Source organism: Myxine glutinosa, chromosome 13 (genome assembly GCF_964187855.1).
Source record: "Myxine glutinosa chromosome 13, kmMyxGlut1.1, whole genome shotgun sequence".
NCBI lineage: Eukaryota > Metazoa > Chordata > Myxini > Myxiniformes > Myxinidae > Myxine > Myxine glutinosa.
The window spans coordinates 87,214,797-87,236,054 of NC_136273.1; the positions used below are offsets into that span (position 1 = coordinate 87,214,797).

Sequence of the window (21,258 nt, forward strand, 5' to 3'; positions counted from 1 at the left end):
CCCCACAACATCTTGCAGCATGAGAAGGTGAATTCTGCCCTTTCCAAACCTGCTTGTTATAAATTTCCTGGACGTCTATGGTATCGCAAAATTTACCGACAACACCAGGGCGTACCTGCATTCCGGAATTTCAACCTCATTGAGCAACCTCCAAATAGGGTCCAAAATGGATGGACATGGTGGTTTTGATTTATGTACATTAGAACAACATTGCGAGGAGGAGGGGGGGGGGGGGCAGCTTTAGAATTTTGAACTTGAGATTTTACTGCAACGTCTTTAATTTGTTTAAATAGTCCCCATGCAGGTAGGGTCACCATCTTGCTAGTTGTGATGAATCAAGGTAACGCTAATCCTTTCCGGGTGCAGAATTAAGGGTTTATCGTTGGATCCCGTCCTCAAAATGCTAATTTCTCCCCTCCCTGTCGTGGGGAGGGGAGTGGAGTGGAGATGAGGGTCGAGGATCGGCTCAGGGGGACGGGGACTGGTGTGAGGATGGAGGCGTGATCCGGCACGAGGCCGCAAGACCATTTGTCCTCCCTCCCACGGAGCCTGCCTTCCTGGCACCCTGAGCCGTGACTCGCTCGCTGCTCCTCGATCCCATATCGAATCATCAGAGCCGATAATAAAATCTGGATAATTTCCGTTCGGGATTCGGGAAGCGCAGCACGCCGAGGGAACGGCTCCGTAGCCCGTGGGTTAGTGCCACACCGGGCAAGACCATGCGCAACGGCGATAACTCTGCGCGAGAGAACGCAAGTACTCATCCGTACGGCGTGCGCGCTAAAGAGACGTGTGGGCGAGAGGACAGCACGCACTGAGCGTCGTGGTACGTACACACTACGCACGGCCGCGTATTCTGGCCTCATCGGTCACGACCTGCGGTACGTGTTTGTATATACTCGAGATGCGCACGTTATAGCCTATCTACATCATCATCATATATATATATATGTATGTGTGTGTGTGTGTGTGCTTTAGATTGCTGAATAAGCGCGCGTCGCCACGCGCCAACACCGAGGCACGCGCCGCACGTGCTCCTCAGCTTCGCGCCACCTCGTTTTTAAAGTGTTCGCGTTTACAGGAGACGAGGATCGTCCTGGTCGCGGATGTTCGACCGGGTGCTCGGGATCGCCATGGCGGACGATGAGCGTGCGTGAACCGTTCGTCAATGTCCTCGTCCGGACCGTTTGAGCGTTTCCCTCGTCTCCGCACCACCAGGGTGCGGGCACCTGCAGGCCCGTCGGAGCTCGGCATCTATGAGGAGCGATGGAGCCGGCAGCGGACGACGCGAACGGTACGTCGGGGGACGGAGACGCGCCCGCCGCTGGGAGCCCACCTGGCGGCCCGGCGCGCCCAGGTGGCTTGCTGTGGCAGGCGGCGGTGAGGCACATCACGGCTCAGCGCGGCGTCGAGGTGCCGAAGGCGACGGGCCAGGAGCAAGACGCCGCCGGCAGGGGTGGCCGCCACTCGGCGACGGGCAAGGTGCACCCCGGGAAGGCGAGCGAGAGCTCGACCGAGAGCGAATTGAGCGGGACGGGGCACGACCCGGGACGTCGGTCTTCGGAATTTCTGCTGAGCCGCGGTCTCGCCTACAGGGGTCTTATCCTGCCGTCCCTGCGCGGGGCTTTTCGCTCCCGGAACCTCGAGCGCCTCTACCAGCGCTACTTCCTCCGCCAGCGGCGCAAATCCCTCATCGTCATGAACCTCATCGACGTTGCGTTCAAGGCGGCGTTGGTGGCGCTGCACGCGGCCCTGGGTGCGGGTGCGGTGCGCGTGGGTCGTGCGGCGCTCGCGGCCACGTTCGCCGCGCTCGGGGTGCTCATGTGCTTGATCGTGACGGTGCGCAAGCAGGCCACCTCCCACGGCTACCTGCAAAGCGCCGGGGTCTTCACCTGGCTGTCCCTGAGCGTGCAGCTCGCCATCGGCGTCGGCTGCGGCTTTTCCCGCGACGGAGCCGCGTACGCGCTTTTCGCGCTCTTCGCGACCTACACCATGCTGCCCCTCCCGCTGTCCTGGTCTCTGCTCGCGGGACTTTGCACCTCGGCTGTTTTCCTCGTTGTGCGGGTCTTCACGCTACCACGTGATGCCATGCTGGGCAGGCAGGTGTGTTGTGTAAATGCACGACCTCCTTAGACCTCGCACCTTAGACCTCGCACCTTAGACCTCGCACCTTAGACTTCGCACCTTCGCACCACCTTCCTTCGGCCCTTTTGCCCTTTAGGCTCATTTTGTAGCTATAACATTCCATTCCTAATAACATAATTAATTGATCTAATTAATTGGGTTGTTTTTCTTCCCATATGGTCTTGGTTTAATAATTATACCAGGTATAGTCTCCTCCTGGTCTAATTCATTAGTCGAAGACCAATTGGGGCACAAACCCCTTAACCTGTGACGTCAATAAGCATATCGAAGCTGTTTGTATTTGATCATGATCGATGGGGTTTGCAGGATATCTACCCTACAGGTGTGTGCACACACCTTTGAACTGTCCTTAAGCCTGGGCTTGAATGCCATCCCAGCTGTAAACTGCCATCCAGGTGTTTCACATGCAGGTAGACCGACCCCCGGATGGAGCATAAACTGGGCATCCCATTGGCTAGCCTTAGTTGGTGGACGTTAAAGATCCCACGGTGCCTTACCTGAAGAGTAGGCGAGTTATCTCCGGCACACTGAAGGAATTACAAATTCCTGCCCTGACTCGCTGCTTCGAAGGCAATGGCAGACCACCCAGAGTAACCCTCGTCTATCAACTACTTTGGCAGCTACAACGCTCTGTAAACAGTATGGCACAATGATGACACTCATTGGAAGTTGTTGTAACTCTGATTTGAGGTTAGTATCTTCATCGAATGCTTTATACTGATGTTTGCTTCTCCTTATGAGATTGATTGAATTGTAAAAACAAGCCAGGTGTTGGCATAACGGTAAAGGTGGCTGGCTTAAGATCTTAGGGTCCTGAGTTCAAGCCCCTGTTGTGCCATTGACATAACACCAGGTGATTTGAGAAGGTGATGTTGAGGAGGTGGAGGTGATGATAGGTGATGGCCTGTCATCCTTCCGAGATCCGCAAAATGAGTACCAGCTTACAGGTAACAAGGGGGAAATGCATCAGTGGCACAGTTGCGCTTCCACAAAATGATGCAACCAGCAGCCAAGGCTGCATACAAAACAAAAACAATGGTAAAATGTATTCCTTGAATCTGGGAATGCTTTAAGATTGGCAAAGGGATGCATGGGTTGGCATCACTCTCGCATGGAATTATGGGTAAATTCGTCTACTTGGTGCTTTGTCCATGCTGGGTTCTCTGCTGCCAAATTTGCATGCACTTGGTGGTTTGCCTTTGCCTACTCAGTGGTAATCTGGGCAGGAATTTGGAGTTCGATCAGGGTGTCAGTGATAACTCGCCCACTCTCCATCGAAAACCCCGTGGGATCCTTAACGACCAGGTAATACCAGCAAATGGGACACCCGGCTTAATATCTATCCGAGGGGCGACACTTTATTAAGCGCCTTGCCTGTGAAACACCAACCTGACAGCTTTGGGTCCATTCGGGAATCAAAGCCAAACTATAGAAAGTTCAAAGGTAAGTGTGATACCCATGCGCCATCCTGTCAAACAGGTAAATTAGGAATATCGAACACAGGTATGTCTCTGAAGGGCTCACCATCCCTCTCTCTCTCCCCCGTTTACTCGCCTCCCAACTCTTCCAGCTCTATCAGACACCATTACTGCTTAGTGAAGTTACAATTGAAAAAGGAACAATTACAGACATGGAGGATTAAAGCATTAATCGATTTGACAACATTTTGTTTACGAGTCTCTCGTGATCTTAATATGGTGATTGATTGTGGGGAAAATAGAAGTAAAAACATAACATACCTTTTGGCTCAGGTTTCTAACAATAAAACATGGGGCTTCCATACTTACAAACTCCAACCCAGAACTGTACACCTTTACACGAGTATTTACAAGCTCCAACCTAGAAATGTCCACCTTTACACGAGTACTTACACACTCCAACTGATAAATGTCCACCTTTACACGAGTACTTACACTCTCAAACCGAGAAATGGCCACCTTTACATGAGTACTTACACACTCTAACCTATGAATGTCCACCTTTACAAGAGTACTTACACTCTCAAACCTAGAAATGTCCACCTTTACACGAGTACTTACACTCTCAAACCTAGAAATGTCCACCTTTACACGAGTACTTACACACTCTAACCTATAAATGTCCACCTTTACATGAGTACTTACATGCTCAAACCTAGAAATGTCCACCTTTACACGAGCACTTACACTCTCAAACCTATAAGTGTCCACCTTTACACGAGTACATACACACTCTAACCTATAAATGTCCACCTTTAAACGAGTATTTACACTCTCAAACCTGGAAATGTCCACCTTTACACGAGTACTTACACTCTCAAACCTATAAATGTCCACATTTGCACGAGTACTTACACACTCTAACCTAGAAATGTCCACCTTTACACAAGTATTTACAGGCTCAAACCTAGAAATGTACACCTTTACACGAGTACTTACACTCTCAAACCTGGAAATGTACACCTTTACATGAGTACGTACACTCTCAAACCTAGAAATGGCCACCTTCACACGAGTACTTACACACTCTAACCTGTAAATGTCCACCTTTACACGAGTACTTACACACTCTAACCTATAAATGTCCACCTTTACACGAGTACTTACATGCTCTAACCTAGAAATGTCCACCTTTACACGAGTACTCACACTCTCAAACCTAGAAATGGTCACCTTTACACGAGTACTTACATACTCTAACCTATAAATGTCCACCTTTACACGAGTATTTACACTCTCAAGCCTATAAATGTCCACCTTTTCATGAGTACTTACACTCTCAAACCTAGAAATGTCCACCTTTACACAAGTACTTACAGGCTCAAACCTAGAAATGTACACCTTTACACGAGTACTTACACACTCTAACCTGTAAATGTACACCTTTACACGAGTACTTACACTCTCAAACCTAGAAATGTCCACCTTTACACGAGTACTTACACTCTCAAACCTAGAAATGACCACCTTTACACGAGTACTTACACACTCTAACCTGGAAATGTGTACCTTTACACGAGTACTTACACACTCTAACCTATAAATGTCCACCTTTACACGAGTACTTACACACTCAAACCTATAAATGTCCACCTTTACATGAGTACTTACACACTCTAACCTGTAAATGTCCACCTTTACACGAGTACTAACACACTCTAACCTATAAATGTCCACCTTTACACGAGTACTAACACACTCTAACCTATAAATGTCCACCTTTACACGAGTACTAACACACTCTAACCTATAAATGTCCACCTTTACACGAGTACTTACACACTCTAACCTAAAAATGTCCTCCTTTACACGAGTACTTACACACTCTAACCTGTAAATGTCCTCCTTTACACGAGTACTTACACACTCTAACCGGTAAATGTCCACCTTTACACGAGTACTTACACACTCTAACCTGTAAATGTACTCCTTTACACGAGTACTTACACACTCTAACCTATAAATGTCCACCTTTACACGAGTACTTACACACTCTAACCTCTAAATGTACTCCTTTACACGAGTACTTACACACTCTAACATGTAAATGTACTCCTTTACACGAGTACTTACACACTCTAACCTATAAATGTCCACCTTTACACGAGTACTTACACACTCTAACCTATAAATATCCACCTTTACACGAGTACTAACACACTCTAACCTATAAATGTCCACCTTTACACGAGTACTTACACACTCTAACCTATAAATGTCCACCTTTACACGAGTACTTACACACTCTAACCTGTAAATGTACTCCTTTACACGAGTACTTACACACTCTAACCTAGAACCGTGTACACCTTAACAGTTTGTCTCCAATCTTGTGTCGCTCCCCCTTCCCCATTCACAAATCCAGGTGTGTGCAGATGTTTTGCTCTTCGCGAGTATGAACGTGGCGGGTCTTGTGACGAGTTCCCTTACGGAACGTGCTCAGCGTCACACCTTCATGGAGACCCGTCGTTGTATCGAGGGTCGTGTGCGACTGGAGATTGAAAACCAGCGGCAGGTTTGACATTTTCCAAACATGCACCTGACATCAAACATAGCTTTACGTTTTTATTTTCACATTGTTCTGAGGCTCATGGCTGGCAGGATGCCCTTGGCCCTGGAGGTATGCACACTCACCTCAAAGCTGGGTCGCTTTGGTTTGAATCCCGACGCACCTATAAACTGTCATCCCGGTGTTTCACAGGTAGGGACATTCATCAATGCACGTGCCGGACGTTAAACTGGACGTTAGTTGGTGGATATTAAAGATCCCACAATGTCCTTCACTCCGAGTAGGCAAGCTATCGCCGGCATCCTGAACACATTACAAATTCCTGCCCAAACTACCGCTGGGAAGGCAAAGGCAAACCACCGAGTATAATCCTTGCCAAGAAACTGCGGCGGCCGCACCGACGCTCTTAACAGAGTTTGGGACACTTGTGGCTGTGCTCAGATCGTCACCTCTGGCTGTCATTTTGTGGCATAGTCTGATGTAATGTGAAATTGCCATCTAGTGCAATGGCAGGACAGAAAACCCCATCGTGGAACGTGCCACCCAATGCGAGATGTTAAGCTTGTATGCCACCCAATGCGAGATGTTAAGCTTGTATGCCACCCAATGGGAGATGGTAAGCTGTGCCACCCGATTGAGATATGAAGCTATGCCACCCAATGTGAGATGTTAAGCGATGTCACCAAATTGGAGATGTTAAGCTTGTATGCCACCCAATGGGAGATGGTAAGCTATGCCACCCAATTGGAGATGTTAAGCTATGCCATCCAATGGGAGATGGTAAGCTATGCCATCCAATGGGAGATGGTAAGCTATGCCACCCAATTGGAGATGTTAATCTATGCCACCCAATTGGAGATGTTAAGCTATGCCACTCAATGGGAGATGGTAAGCTATGCCATCCAATGGAAGATGGTAAGCTATGCCATCCAATGGGAGATGGTAAGCTATGCCACCCAATTGGAGATGTTAATATATGCCGCCCAATTGGAGATGTTAATCTATGCCACCCAATTGGAAATGTTAATCTATGCCACCCAATGTGAGATGTTAAGCTATGCCACTCAATGGGAGATGTTAAGCTTGTATGCCACCCAATGTGAGACGTTAAGCTATGCCACCCAATGTGAGATGTTAAGCTTGTATGCCACCCAATGTGAGATGTTAAGCTTGTATGCCATCCAATGGGAGATGGTAAGCTATGCCACCCAATTGGAGATGTTAATCTATGCCACCCAATGTGAGACGTTAAGCTATGCCACTCAATGGGAGATGTTAAGCTTGTATGCCACCCAATGTGAGACGTTAAGCTATGCCACCCAATGTGAGATGTTAAGCTATGCCACTCAATTGGAGATGTTAAGCTTGTATGCCACCCAATTGGTTGTTAAGCTTTGTTAAGGTTGCAATTGGTTATTAAATGTTAAGCTGGCTGTCTCTTTCCCAATATGGAATTATGGTGCCGTGGAGTGGCTCACAGCAGTCCAACGTTCGACTTAAATTCCAAATTATTTTGAGTCTATTTTGAAGTTGCCCACCTTGGCTCATTGCTACCCTTCCTGGTCCAGTGACCGATCCAATATTTTAGAAGTTGGGGTTGGGGGAGGAAGGGGTTGATTTAGAATGGGTTGGGTTGCCTTCCAAGCTTCTGCGTTCTTATTGGCTGCAGAAATCTGCTCATTTAGGTCCTCCACCGAATGGAATGTTCATTCACAAATAGAACGGCAATCCTGAACTAATGTTATACACTAGAAGATGACACGATGTGCTATACATACCCTGGTATTGTTGCGATTCAACAATGTCGGTTAATTTGTAAACGACACAGTGTTAGTAAAATGGCCTATCAGAGATACGACACATTATTGCAGATTGTGAAAAGGAAAGACTATAATTGTTAACAAAGCATCAGATGATTCATACAGCATGGTAACAAGCTTTGTGAGTCAGTTTATTTAAATAAATAAAAACAACAGACAACAAAAGCTGGTTACATAAAGGAGGTCTCGGTAGAAGTGGAAGTGAGCGTTGGAGTTTGGGGGGTATGGAGGGGTTTGTCCGGACCTTCGAACTTCACCTGTGGTTATCAATGTGGCTACTTAAGGCTCCATAATGGGGAGGTAATACGATACTTTAAACATGTTTTCTTTATATTACACAGAAAAAATTAAATCCCAAGATTCTGATGTTTCTGTTGGTTTCCTTTGCTAAAAGGTTCAAGATATTCGCCATTGTTGATGTAATTAAATAGAACTTTGAGTCCATGGCAGATTGTCCAGGAATGACCTTGCAGGGTTCTGATGAATGGTACTCGTAGTTTATTTTGTCCTAGTGGAGTTTTTAGATCCAGGACTGAGCATAAGAACTTGATTTTTTTTGTTTCAAGAGTCTATCTATTTATTACATACGTACGGGAGGGTGCGGATCAGGGGGTTCTGCCTCAATTACTTGATGAGCAGGATCTGCCTCAACAAACAGGACAAATGGTTAGTATTTTGGGAATGGGAGGAGGTTGAGCGTGGGTGGAGTGCGTGATTTAAAGTCAAATGGCACTGTGAATCCAAGCATACCTAGAGAGATGAGAAAGAAGCAAAGGTAAAACTAGAATGGCACTCGGTACAGAGCATACCTCTGCCAGACCGAACAGTTTACATTTTGTACCTCACTGATAGGCCGGACCTGGATCCAGACCTAAACCAAAATCGAATATTTTTTTTTTTTTTTTTTTTTTTTTTTTTGTATACAAGATCGAGGCTCGTGAAAGAGCGAAAATTAATCACACAGAAAGACAAACAGACACATAAAACAAATAACATCGGGAGCGGTAGACAAGATGGGGAGAGAGGGGGAAGGACACAAACACAACATTTGAGAGCAGGGACCGAGAGACATGGAGACATCGAGAGATCTGTGGGAGGGAGAGGGCTTTGGGGGGGAGGCATGTGAAGGGGGGAGGCATGTGAAGGGGGGGGAGGCATGTGAAGGGGGGGGGGGGGTGGGAGAGGTATAAACATATGGACACTGCCAGGATTTCCAGGAAATAAGTTGGAATTTCAAACAAGGTGGATCTGGGGTGAATTAGCGGGGGTAGAAAAGATCAAGGTTATGGATGGGGGAAGATAAGAGATGGTGGTGAACAGCTGTTTTAAAGACCTGGAGGGAGGAGAGGGATTGAAGGGAGTGTGGGAGTTTGTTCCACAGGCGGGAGAAAAGAGGAATGAAAGAGTGAAGGTGAGCAGAGAGCCGAGATTTCGGCAGTTTAACCATCAGAGGGTTGCTGGCAGATCTTGTGCGACCTGTAGGAATATTTGGGGGACAGAGCACGGAGAGAGCTGGGGGAGCAAGGCCGGAGAGGAGTCGGTAGAAGACAGAAAGACCACCTACCTGCCTGCGGTGAGTGAATGAAAGGCCCTCAGAGATAGCTTCATCGCGGGAGATTCCAATGATTTTGAAAGCTTTGGATTCAACAGCGTGAAGCCGAGCCAGGTGTGAGGCAGGAGCACCAGCCCATAGGGGAGAACAGTATTCCATTGAGCTGCGGATGAAAGCCTTGTATGTGGTGAGGAGCTCAGGTGTGCCGAGGAAGGACTTCGCACGACGGAGGATGCCCAGTCGGCGACTGGCTTTGGAGGCCAGCTTGGAAATGTGGTTTTCCCAAGAAAGATCATGGCAGATAGTGAGACCCAAAATCTTGAGTGACAGAACTTCTTGGAGAGGATTGTTCAGAAAGTAGATGGGAGGGTTGTCCAGTCGATCTTTTCGGAGAGACATAGTAAGAGAGTGAGATTTGGCAGGATTGAAAGACATGTTCCACTTGTTTGACCAGTCTGTGATTTTGTCCAGGTCTTCAGAGAGTGAGGAGGCTGCAGACTGCCTATCTGAGGGAAGAGGAATGGAGCGGCAGAGAGTTTGTTTGTTATCACGCACCCAACCTGCCCACCACGTTTTGTCCGATTCCGTTCATACCTTTTTGAGATAGCCTGTTTGTTCACAGACAAACAGAGGTGAAAACTCTAGCGTATATAACCAGCGGAGGATGGGGAGGGGGATGGTGCTCAAAACTAAACGGATCAGAACGGAACAGGACAAAAAAGAACAGCAGAGAGAGGGGGATCTGTGGATCTGAAGGCCAAGATGGAGGGAGTAGTGTAGCAGCATAGCAAACCTGTTGTGCATTTTGTGATACAAGCACCAAATTTGGCACAAATGTACATTAATATGTTGCGAACATTGTGTGGTCAGCAATGAAGACGAGAGTCTGAATTACATGTATGCAAAAGACCTTGTGAACCAGTGAAGCAAATACACGGGTAAGCATGAATTAAATCTAGGGCATGATATAATTTCCATGATGTTTACCTCTACACTCAATGGTGGAAGGAGGTAATGTTTTGATCCCAGCTTGTCTGTATGTCTGTTTGTCTGTTAGTCCACAAAATTCCAGACAAAGCTTGTAGTCGTGGTAGTTGTAGTGGTAGTGGTGATAACAGAAATTGTTATATAGAACTGAACTTATATTATTATTATATGCAGAAAATAACTTCATTTCTATATGCCCTGCAGTGGACAGGTTAATTGGTTTATGCACTGAAGGGGTCACCCTGGTGTGCACTGCTGTGTTCTGCCTCACTGAGTTGTTCAGGTATGATGTACTCAGCACAAGCTTCCGGTCGGCCCGGAGGTGGGGGTGCGGGGCCTGTCACGGAACGTCAAAACAAACGGCCTGCCGGGGCCGCCCAAAAGTCGGGCGTGAGGGGCGCGTCCACTAATGGAACGCCTCTCGCTTCCCAGATCGAGGGCCACGTGGTCAGGAGAACCTCGTCCCTTCCGGTCACACTTTGCCTATCGGCCGGCCTCGAAGACCGAAATTGTGACGGTGTCACCCGAAAAATTTGAAATTACGAAATTTGAAAAAATTTGAAAAAAAAAATTACGGAATTTCAAGTGGCCCAATATCTGAAAATGTTCGCAACATATTAATGTACATTTGTGCCAAATTTGGTGCTTGTTTCACAAAATGCACAATTCTTTTGAATATTTGGGCTAAGCCGCCCCACTAGAGGCCCTGACAAGCAGTGGTTGTAGGGACGAATGGGAGGGGGGAGTAGAGGACACATGGGGTGGACAAGATGGAGAAAAAAGGAAACTCTCAGGAACGGAAAACCGGAAATTTGGAAGGAGGAGGGATTGGGGTGGGCGTTAACGAGGGTAGAAAAGATCATGGTTTGGGATTGCGGATGTTCTGAGATGGTGCAAAACAGCTGTCTTGAAGACCTGCAGGGAAGAATGAGATTGAAGAGAGTGTTTAAGTGAATTCTACAGGCGGGGAAAAAGAGAAACAAATGAGTGGAAGTGAGTAGTGATCCTGGATTTAGTTAGGTTCACTGGATGCTCGTGGTGGACCCGTGTGTGCCCTGCAGAAACCTTGTGCGCAAGACCAGAAAGAGGCGGTATAAGACAGAGAGACCACCGACGTGTCAGCAATGGTGAAGTGATAGGCCCATAGACTCAGCTTAATTGTGGGAAATTCCAATAATATTGAAGGCCTTAGTTTCCACAGCACCAAACTGAGCAAGGTGAGGGCAGGGGAGCCAGCACAGAGAGTAGAGCAGTACTCCATGAAGCTGTGGATGAAAGTCTTGCAGGTGGATAGGAATTCAGGTGTGTCAAGGAAGGACTTTGACGGAGGATGCCCATTCAGTGGCTGGCTTTAGAGGCCAACTTCGAAAAGTGGTTTGCCCAAGAACGATCATGGCTGATAGTGAGACCCAAGAGTTTGAGTGACAGAACTTCTTGGAGAGGATTGTTCAGAAAGTAGATGGGAGGGTTGTCCAGTCGGTCTTTTTGGAGAGACATAGTAAGAGTGTGAGATTTGTCAGGATTGAAAGACGTGTTCCACTTGTTTGACCAGTCTGTGATTTTGTCCAGGTCTGCAGAGAGTGAGGAGGCTGCAAACTGCCAATCTGAGGGATGAGGAATGGAGTGGCAGAGAGTGGAGTCATCAGCAAAGAGGTAGAGAGGATTTTCAAGAGAGTCAGAGAGATCATTGATGAAGACCAGAAAAAGCACAGGGCCCAGAACACTGCCTTGGGGAACTGCAGCCTGAACAGGAAGGGGAGATGAGAGAAACCCACTCAGGGCCACACATTGACTACGACTAGAGAGGAAGTCCGCAAGCCATGCGTGGAGATTTCCATGGATACCATAGGAGGAGAGTTTGGTGAACAGAGCGGGGTGCCAGACCGTATCGAAGGCACATGATATGTCAAGGGAAAACCACCGTTTAGAGGCCATTTTTCAGGGGCACACGTTGACTACGACTAGAGAGGAAGTCCGCAAGCCATGTGTGGAGATTTCCATGGATACCATAGGAGGAGAGTTTGGTGAGCAGAGCGGGGTGCCAGACCGTATTGAAGGCACGTGATATGTCAAGGGAGACAGCTCTAATTTCCTGTTTGGCATTGAGGACCTCCATCCATTGTTGAGACAGCAGAAGCAGCATGTCCAGAGTAGAGTGACCTGGTCTGAAACCAAATTGATGGTCAGAGATCAAGTCATTGGAGAAGAGGAAAGATTTGATATCCAAAGCAATGATGGATTCCATGACTTTGCTGATAATTGGGAAAAGGCTGATTGGTCTGTAGTTGTAAGGATCTATTTTTGCACATTTTTTGTGTAAAGCGATGATGTTGGCTGATTTCCAAGCAGATGGCAGATGACCTTGAGCAAAAGAGAGTGTGAAGAGAACAGAGAGAGGGAGTGAAAGAGCGGAAGAGCAGGATTTTAGGACCCGTGGGCTGATGCCATCAGGCCCAGTTGCAGAATCAGAGTCGAGGGATGACAGAAACTTCTCGACCTTGTCAGGAGAAAAGGACACAGAGTCCAGGAGCAGCTGGGTACGGTGGTTACAGAGAGGGATGGGTTTGGGACACAAGATTTAGAGGCAAACTCAGAGTTGAGGCATTCAGCTTTTTTACGAGCGGAGTCAGCTGTGTAGCCGTTTGAGGTAAGGGAGGGGATGGAGGGGGAACAAACACCAGAAACAGATTTGACCAGACGCCACCAGAATTTGAAAGAGGGAGACAGGTTTGAGAGTTCAGTCTTGAGAGAGGAGAGATATTGTTTCCTGGCAATCCTGAGGGTGGACACACACTTGTTTCGGGCTTTGTGAAAGGAAATGAGATTTCCTTCCGTTGGATTTGCTTTCCAGGAGGCGAAGGCAAGTTGTTTCTGGGCAACTGCCTCACCACAAGATTCCGTGTACCATGGACGTGAGGAAGGGTATGACAACTGAAGACGAGATGGTATAAATCTGTGCATGAGAGAGAGCAATTTACTTTGGAAGAATTCCCAGGATGAGTTGATGTCAGAGGCGGTAGAGATGGGAGACCAGTCCAGATGATTGATGGCTGCTTGAAGACCGTGCCAGTTGGCCTGAGTGAAATGCCAGACTCGTCGACGCTGAGGAGGCTCTCTGAGAATGGTCAGAGAGATGTCCACTTTCACAAGCACATGATCAGATGAGCCGATTGGAGCAGAAGAAGAGCAGCAGACATTTGCAGGGAAGTTTGTCATAACCAAGTATAGAAGAGAAGATGCTCCGTTGACTGAGATCCTGGTCGGGAAATTGACAGATTGTGTCAGTCCCAGTGAGTCGCAGAAGTCCATTGCTGAGGAGCCATGGCTGGTGAGAGCGGTACCCACACCCAGCCAACTGGCATGGTGACAATTGAAGTCACCATATATGAGGAAGAGAGAGTTGGGATGAGTAGATAGAATTTGGTCCTTATTATCAGACAGCGAGATGTAGATGGAGTCATCACTGTTTGGTGGACGGTACAACACACATATGAACAAAAGGTGGGAGCGAAGGGGAAGCCATAGCCAGAGGTACTCCTGGGGGTGAGGTGGAGAGAGGGCAGTGCAGGGCGAGTGAGGAAGAGAGTTTTTGATAAAGATAGCAACCCCACCTCCAGGACGAGGATCAGGTCTATCATACCATAGGAGGGAGTAACCCTGGAGAGATATTAAGGAATCAGAGACATCCTGAAGGAGGAAAGTTTCTGTTAAGCAGATCAAGTCTGATTTGTCAGAAGCAACCTGCATGGAGAGATCAGTCAAGTTTGAGCGAAGGCCCCGGATATTTGAGGTCCATACTGTTAATGAAGAGGAAGAGGGAGCATCGGATACAGAACAGGGGGTGGGGGGGGGGGGGGGGGGTGGGTAGGGTAAGATGTGGAAAAGGAGGAAGAGGTAGGGAGAGAGCTGTTGAAAGTGTGTCAGAGATTTCAGAATAGCTAGGAGAAAGGGAAGGATGGGGCAGAGAAAATGTTTGATGGTGATTGGGTGAGGCACAGTGAGTTGTTATTTGAGGGGGGCAGAGCGAGAAAGAAAGTTGGGGGAGATGGAGGTGAGAGTTGGAAGGGGGAAGAAGCGGGGAGGACGCTTTGAGGAGGAGGGGCAAAGGGGAATTTATCGGGGGAGGGGTTAGGGTCGCAGTTTAGGAGGGAAGGGGCAAGGGTGGGATTTGAAATGGATGGGAGATGGGGGAGATTTGGAGGGGAGGGGTGGGGGGAGTTTAGAAGGGGAGGGGTGAGGGGGAGTCTTGGAGGGCAGGGGTGAGGGGGGAGTTTAGGAGGGAAGGGGCAAGGGGGGAGATTTGAAAGGGATGGGTGATGGGCCTGTTGTTGTTTTGTTTGAGTGAGTTTGGATTTTAGAAAGTGTTGTACGATCAATGGGAAACGATTATTTATTGCAAAATGAGTTTCTTGTGACCTTCGAGTCAGAGATATGTTTAAGGACACTGGAGGGGGCAGGGGGGGGGGGGGGGGTGGAGTGCTGGTGAGTTTATGGAATGTAGAAAGGAGGATCTGTAAGAGATGGAATTTTTATTTGGAATGAATAGATTTGGTGAGCAAGTCAAAAGCAACCTTTTAAAGAAGAAGAAGAAAAAAGTGTTATAATATACAACAGAATACAGCACTTCAGGGGAAAGTTTAAACATTTTAAAATTGAACAGTGAAAACTATCTGGGGGAATGGGGTGAAAATGGGGGTGAAATGGGGGTGAAACACGTGGTCGAAGAACGAACGAATGAAAAGTACAAAGAAGGAAATGTTTTTGTTTTTTTTTTTAGTTAAGATTTTAAACAAGGAATTATGGGGTGAAAATACTGGGAGAAACTGAGAGAACAAAAGTAGAAGGACCACAATCGACCGCTGAGGGAAAACAAAGCCTCAAGGTAGGAAGCTTAAAGAACTAGGTCGCAAATTACGCGGCACGAAATACTCGACTATTTTATGCAGGTATGAAAGATTAACACCGAGAATCTTCCTCGGGACACACTATAGGTACACACACGTAAGATAAATACAGTTTCGACAAAAATACAATTGTGAACAATTACTTAACTTCGAGTGTGCATGGAGAGCATGGACAGCTTCAAAAAGCTGTGACCTCCCTGGCAAGATCTCGCGAGATCTCCTGGAATGTTCCACGATGACGTCACACTCTAACCAATCCCCGTGCCCCACCACCTCAGTCCATGGCCATGACCAATTGTTCCTTTCGGGGCGGGGCCTCACGGCCTTTCTTGATGCCCATCAAGAACATTTGGTGGCGGGGTTCCCTTGCCGATCGGCAAATGTGATGGTTTTCTGTAAAGGGCTTGTCGGTGTTGTAATGTGCCTGAGTTCGTTTCCTGACAGCCCTCCTCTTATTGCAGGTCGATTATATTATAACTCCAAAGGTCAGATCACAAGAGGTAGGACAGACAGGGGGATTATTCTTACTCCCAAAGCTACATAGTACAAGAGCCACACGTCACACTTAATCCAAACACACAGAGCTGACTTATTTACATCAAGATGTTCTTACACAACATTTGGAGCATTGTAATCTACACAATTCTATCTCGACTAAGGTATTTCATTACCTATCCCCACACATGTAACAATATGTAGTATATCTTTCCCCTCCCTCTCCCCTCACCTCCCCCTCCCCCTCCTGCTTCTCTCCCCTCCTCCCCACCCTCGCCCACCCCACCCCCGCAACACACTTGCATTTAGACATCGAGCCTGGATCTAGCTATAAACTCTCAGCCATGTATTTCACAGGCAGGGTGATTCATCAATGTGTGTGATGTCCCTTGGATGGACATTAAACTGGGCGTCCCGTCTGCTGGAATGTCAGTGGACATGAAAGATCCCGTTGTGTCCTCTGTGAAGAGTAAGTGAGCTATTGCCGGCACTTTGACAAATTCCAAATTTCTGTCCTGACTTCCAGTTTTGGAGAATTGTAACTCTGCCACGAAACTGCTTTGGCAGAACTGATGCTGTGTATAAAGCATGGCTCACGATGTTACAGTAAAGGATGGTGCAGGCTCAAACCTCCAATAACTTAACCTCTCTCTTCCAGACGTCAATCTATTCCCCACTCCAAGCCTTCAATTGCCTGCATAAACATCCTTGGTAAAAGCCCTGCTTGAGAGAATGCCACAGTTATTTGGGTGGTGTATAGACAACAGACCACTGCTTTTATCACTGAGGCCTATCTTAACAAAACCTATGACGCCTATCAGCTTAAAATCTTTTAAACCGTTGCTTTGCTCATTTTACACAGAAGGGAAAACCTATAGCGAGGGCATGGTGATTGTGAACATGACAGCTCCAAACATGTCTTTGACTTTGCAATGCAGAAAGCATGAACATGGCGGCAATATTATTTTTCAGGTTGGAGTTGTGGGTGGTGTCAGGTGAACTGTCCAACCAATGGGTGGAACAGAATGTTACAAACAGACGGACGGACAGACGAGCAAGGTTATTGTCCCCCGTCGCACCGCGGAGCGAAAGGGAGACTATGGTTTTCCCCTCCGTCCGTGTGTCCGTCCGTCCGTGCGGGCGTGCGTGCGTGCGTGCGTGCGGGCGTGTGTGCGTACGTGCGTGCATGCATGCGTAAGCGAAGGACCGCATTCGAATTTGGTGTGTGGGTGCAACCCACGTCAAAATCCAAGATGGCCGCCACCATGTATGTCTGATGCCATGTATGTCTGAACCTTGTGAGTGGAATATCTTGAAAAATAAGCGAAGTACCAACTTCTAATCTGGTGTGTGGGTGTCTCTAGGCATAAAGAAGAACGCTATAGAAAATTGGGTCGCCACGTCAAAACCCAAGATGGCCACCACCATATATATGTGTGAACCTTGTGAGCGAAATATCTTGAAAAATAAGCGAAGTACCAACTTCTAATCTGGTGTGTGGGTGTATCTAGGCATAAGGAAGAACCCTGTTGAAAATTGGGTCGCCACGTCAAAATCCAAGATGGCCGCCACCATATATATGTCTGAACCTTGTGAGCGAAATATCTTGAAAAATAAGCGAAGTACCAACTTCTAATCTGGTGTGTGGGTGTATCTAGGCACAAGGAAGAACGCTATTGAAAAGTGGGTCGCCACGTCAAAACCCAAGATGGCCGCCACCATATATATGTGTGAACCTTGTGAGCGAAATATCTTGAAAAATAAGCGAAGTACCAACTTCTAATCTGGCGTGTGGGTGTATCTAGGCATAAGGAAGAACCCTGTTGAAAATTGGGTCGCCACGTCAAAATCCAAGATGGCCGCCACCATATATATGTCTGAACCTTGTGAGCGAAATATCTTGAAAAATAAGCGAAGTACCAACTTCTAATCTGGTGTGTGGGTGTATCTAGGCATAAGGAAGAACCCTGTTGAAAATTGGGTCGCCACGTCAAAACCCAAGATGGCCACCACCATATATATGTGTGAACCTTGTGAGCGAAATATCTTGAAAAATAAGCGAAGTACCAACTTCTAATCTGGTGTGTGGGTGTATCTAGGCACAAGGAAGAACGCTATTGAAAAGTGGGTCGCCACGTCAAAACCCAAGATGGCCGCCACCATATATATGTCTGAACCTTGTGAGCGAAATATCTTGAAAAATAAACGAACTACTAACTTCTAATCTGGTGTGTGGTGTGGGTGTATCTACGCATAAGGGAGAACGCTATTGAAAATTGGGTCACCACGTTAAAATCCAAGATGGCCGCCTTGCGTCTTCCACTTTGTCAACTCACATCACTTCACCGACGGGGGACCTAGGCGTAACGCTTGTTATTATATAGATTTGTTTTAACGTTAGGGCCTAACTGCACACAGGGAAAGGATGGTGTAGAGGAGTGTGTGACGAGTGGGTGGAGAAGGGAAGCTTGTTTGGGAGGAGGAGGAGTAAGGGGAGGTAAGGGAGCATACAGGGATGAGGGTGGGTAGTTTCTACATAATAAATACAAGGCCCTTAAGACAATCAATACTGCAGTCTGAAAAGCATTGCAGCTCCTGCATCCAAAACCAGCCGTTGCCTGCTGGCGTTTAAGAAACCAATCTCTCTTCTTGTTCCTACAAATGGATAACACAAAACCCTTGAAGTGGACATGGTTTGCACCACAAAGTGAAGCCATTATTTGTCCCAGAAAAGCCTAATGACCCAAGGCTATTGGAAGTAGGTTTTGTATCCCGCTGGTAGGCCGGATCTGCATCCGGACTTGAACCAAAATCGAATCGGCTTGTTCTCACCTAATCCACTCATCCACCTGGTTTTGTCATTACGCATCCACAACTTTTTGAAATATCGTGCTACATGTCGTATTTGGCCCTATCTCTCAATGGGGAAGAATCACTTGAAGAATTAAAAAAAAATGCTCGTATCCGGATCCCGATCTTCACCGAAATCGAATTCCTTCGTCCTTCCTTGTCACACACCTAATCTGTCCACCAAGTTTCGCCCGAATCCGTCCATAAAGTTTTGAGAAATCATGTTAAATATAATTTTTGGCCCGATCTCTCAATGGTGAAGAATCACTGAAAAAAATTATAGTATCCGAATCTGGATCTTCACCAAAATCTAACCATTTTGTCGTCGTCACACACCCAACCTGTCCACCAAATTTTGTTGGAATCCGCTCAACTTTTTTAGATGTTCTGTTCACAGAAGACAAACAGACGGACAGACAGACATGGGTGAAAACATCATCTCCACCCATATTCAGCGGCGGAGGTAACAAATCGATTGGAAGGTCTACAACTCGTCGGGATTTGGGTTTATGGCAATCTGAGTGAAAGGAGGGAAGGTTTTATGAGCACGCAGACTCACAGCACCTTCCGTCTCTTTTTCTCTCTCTCTGTCTACCGTGACTAAGGTTAATAAAAGAGCTCGCAGGTACTTTGTAGGAAAGACATAGACATTGAAATGGAATGAACAACTCACTGGAGAATATGAGCCTCACAGCTGTGCTGCTTCTCCTGGAAAATTGCTAATTCCCCTTTTAGACCAAATGGAAGAGTGCTGCAGAATTGGGACATTACCCATAATGTCGCCATCTTTGGTCCAATTAGCTGCTGGATGACGGTTGGGAAAGGTCTCTCACACCCCGATTACTGAGACAGATATCAGAATCAGACCAGTTCCAAGATGGATCGTGTTAGAATAGAAAGTCCGACAATGTCCCACTTCTCCCTACTCTCCCATACTGATCATCTAAGTGGGGATTGTTTTGGTTTTCTTTGCATCCCTTCCACTCTTTGACACCATCTTACCCTCCACCCCAATTTACCCCCTCCCCAACTCACATATTCCTCCTCCATTCTGCTTCTTTGAAGGAACGCCTGGCACTTTCAGTGCTTCCCCGCTTTGTCGTGCTCGAGATGATCAATGACATGTCGAGTGTGGAGGAAGAGCAGCTTCCAGCGCAGTTTCACAAGATTTACATCCATCGCTACCAGAATGTCAGGTGGTCTAGCCTTACTTGTGAAATCATCTCTTTCCCTATGTCATTTGCTCTTTCTGCCATTTGCCATCCTCCTGACTTCCATGGACATCCCATCCACTCTTTCACGGGATATTTACCGACACATTGAACCTTTGAGATGCCCATATTATCTACCCAGATCATATTTCCTTATTAACCATGCATTTTCTGACATTAATGGCTAATTTGTTCCATGTGGAGCGTTACTTTCCAAGACACACTTGAAATGTTGATAATAAGTATTTGTGCATAAAAATTTGAGTGCATGTGTGTTTGTGTTCATGTATTCCGTGGCTAAATGGACAAAGCTGGCATGACAATGAAAATTTTTATATATACAAGGGCTTTTGGAGGTTTGAAACGCGTGGTGTAAAATAAAATGCTCTCCTGATCATGTGTGCACACTGCACAGGTATACATGCATGTATAAGTTTGGACGTGGGCGTGCCCGTGCAGAGTGCCTGCAGAAAGTATTCACACCGCTTAACTTTTTCACATTCTGTTGTATTACAGCCTGAATTTAAAATGGATTAAACTGAGATTTTTTTTGTCACTGATCTACACATAATAGCCCATAATGTCAAAGTGGAAATTACTTTTTTAGAAATTTTTACAAAATAATTGAAAATGAAAAGTTTAAATGTCTCGAGTCAAGAAGTATTCAACCCCTTTGCAATGACGCTCCAAATTGAGCTCATTTACATCCAAATTCCTTTGATCACCCTTGAGATGTCTCTGCAAGTTCGTTGGAGTCCAGCTATGGGCAATTCAATTGATTGGACATGATTTAGAAAGAAACACACCTTTCTATATAAGGTCCCACAGCTGATAGTGCATTTCAGAGCAGAAACTCCACCATGAAGTCCAAGGAACTGTCCATAGAAATCCAAGATAGAATTGTGAGGAGGCATAGATTGGGGAAGGGTAGAAAACAATGTCTAGAGTGTTGAAAGTTCCCAAGCGCACATGGTGAGCTCCATCATTTGGAAATGGAAAGAATATGGAACTACCCAGACTCTTCCGAGAGCTGCTGTCTGTTCAAACTGAGCAACCAGGAAAGAAGGACCTTTGTCATTGAGGTGACCAATAACCCAATGACTACTCTGACTGAACTACAGAGTACCTTGGCTGCGATGGGAGAACCCGCCGGAAGGACAACAGTCTCTGCAGCACTTCACAAATCTAGGCTTTATGGGAGAGGGGCCAGACGGAGGCTACTCCTGAGAAAAAGGCACATGACAGCACGCCAGGAATTTGCAAACAGGCACGTGAACGACTGAGAGCATGAGACAAAATATTCTGTG

General features: G+C 46.8%; 1 protein-coding gene across 1 annotated transcript in view; it reads left to right on the plus strand.

Moving 5' to 3' along the window:
• The first annotated feature begins 1,266 nt into the window (after positions 1-1,266).
• The window catches only part of ADCY8 (adenylate cyclase 8), a 251,177-nt gene continuing 231,185 nt past the window's right edge, over positions 1,267-21,258 (plus strand). Inside the window, exons 1-3 of the mRNA XM_078767033.1 lie at positions 1,267-2,103; positions 5,989-6,138; positions 19,806-19,936. Coding sequence (XP_078623159.1) covers positions 1,267-2,103; positions 5,989-6,138; positions 19,806-19,936 — 1,118 coding nt within the window. The remainder of the gene's footprint in view (positions 2,104-5,988; positions 6,139-19,805; positions 19,937-21,258) is intronic.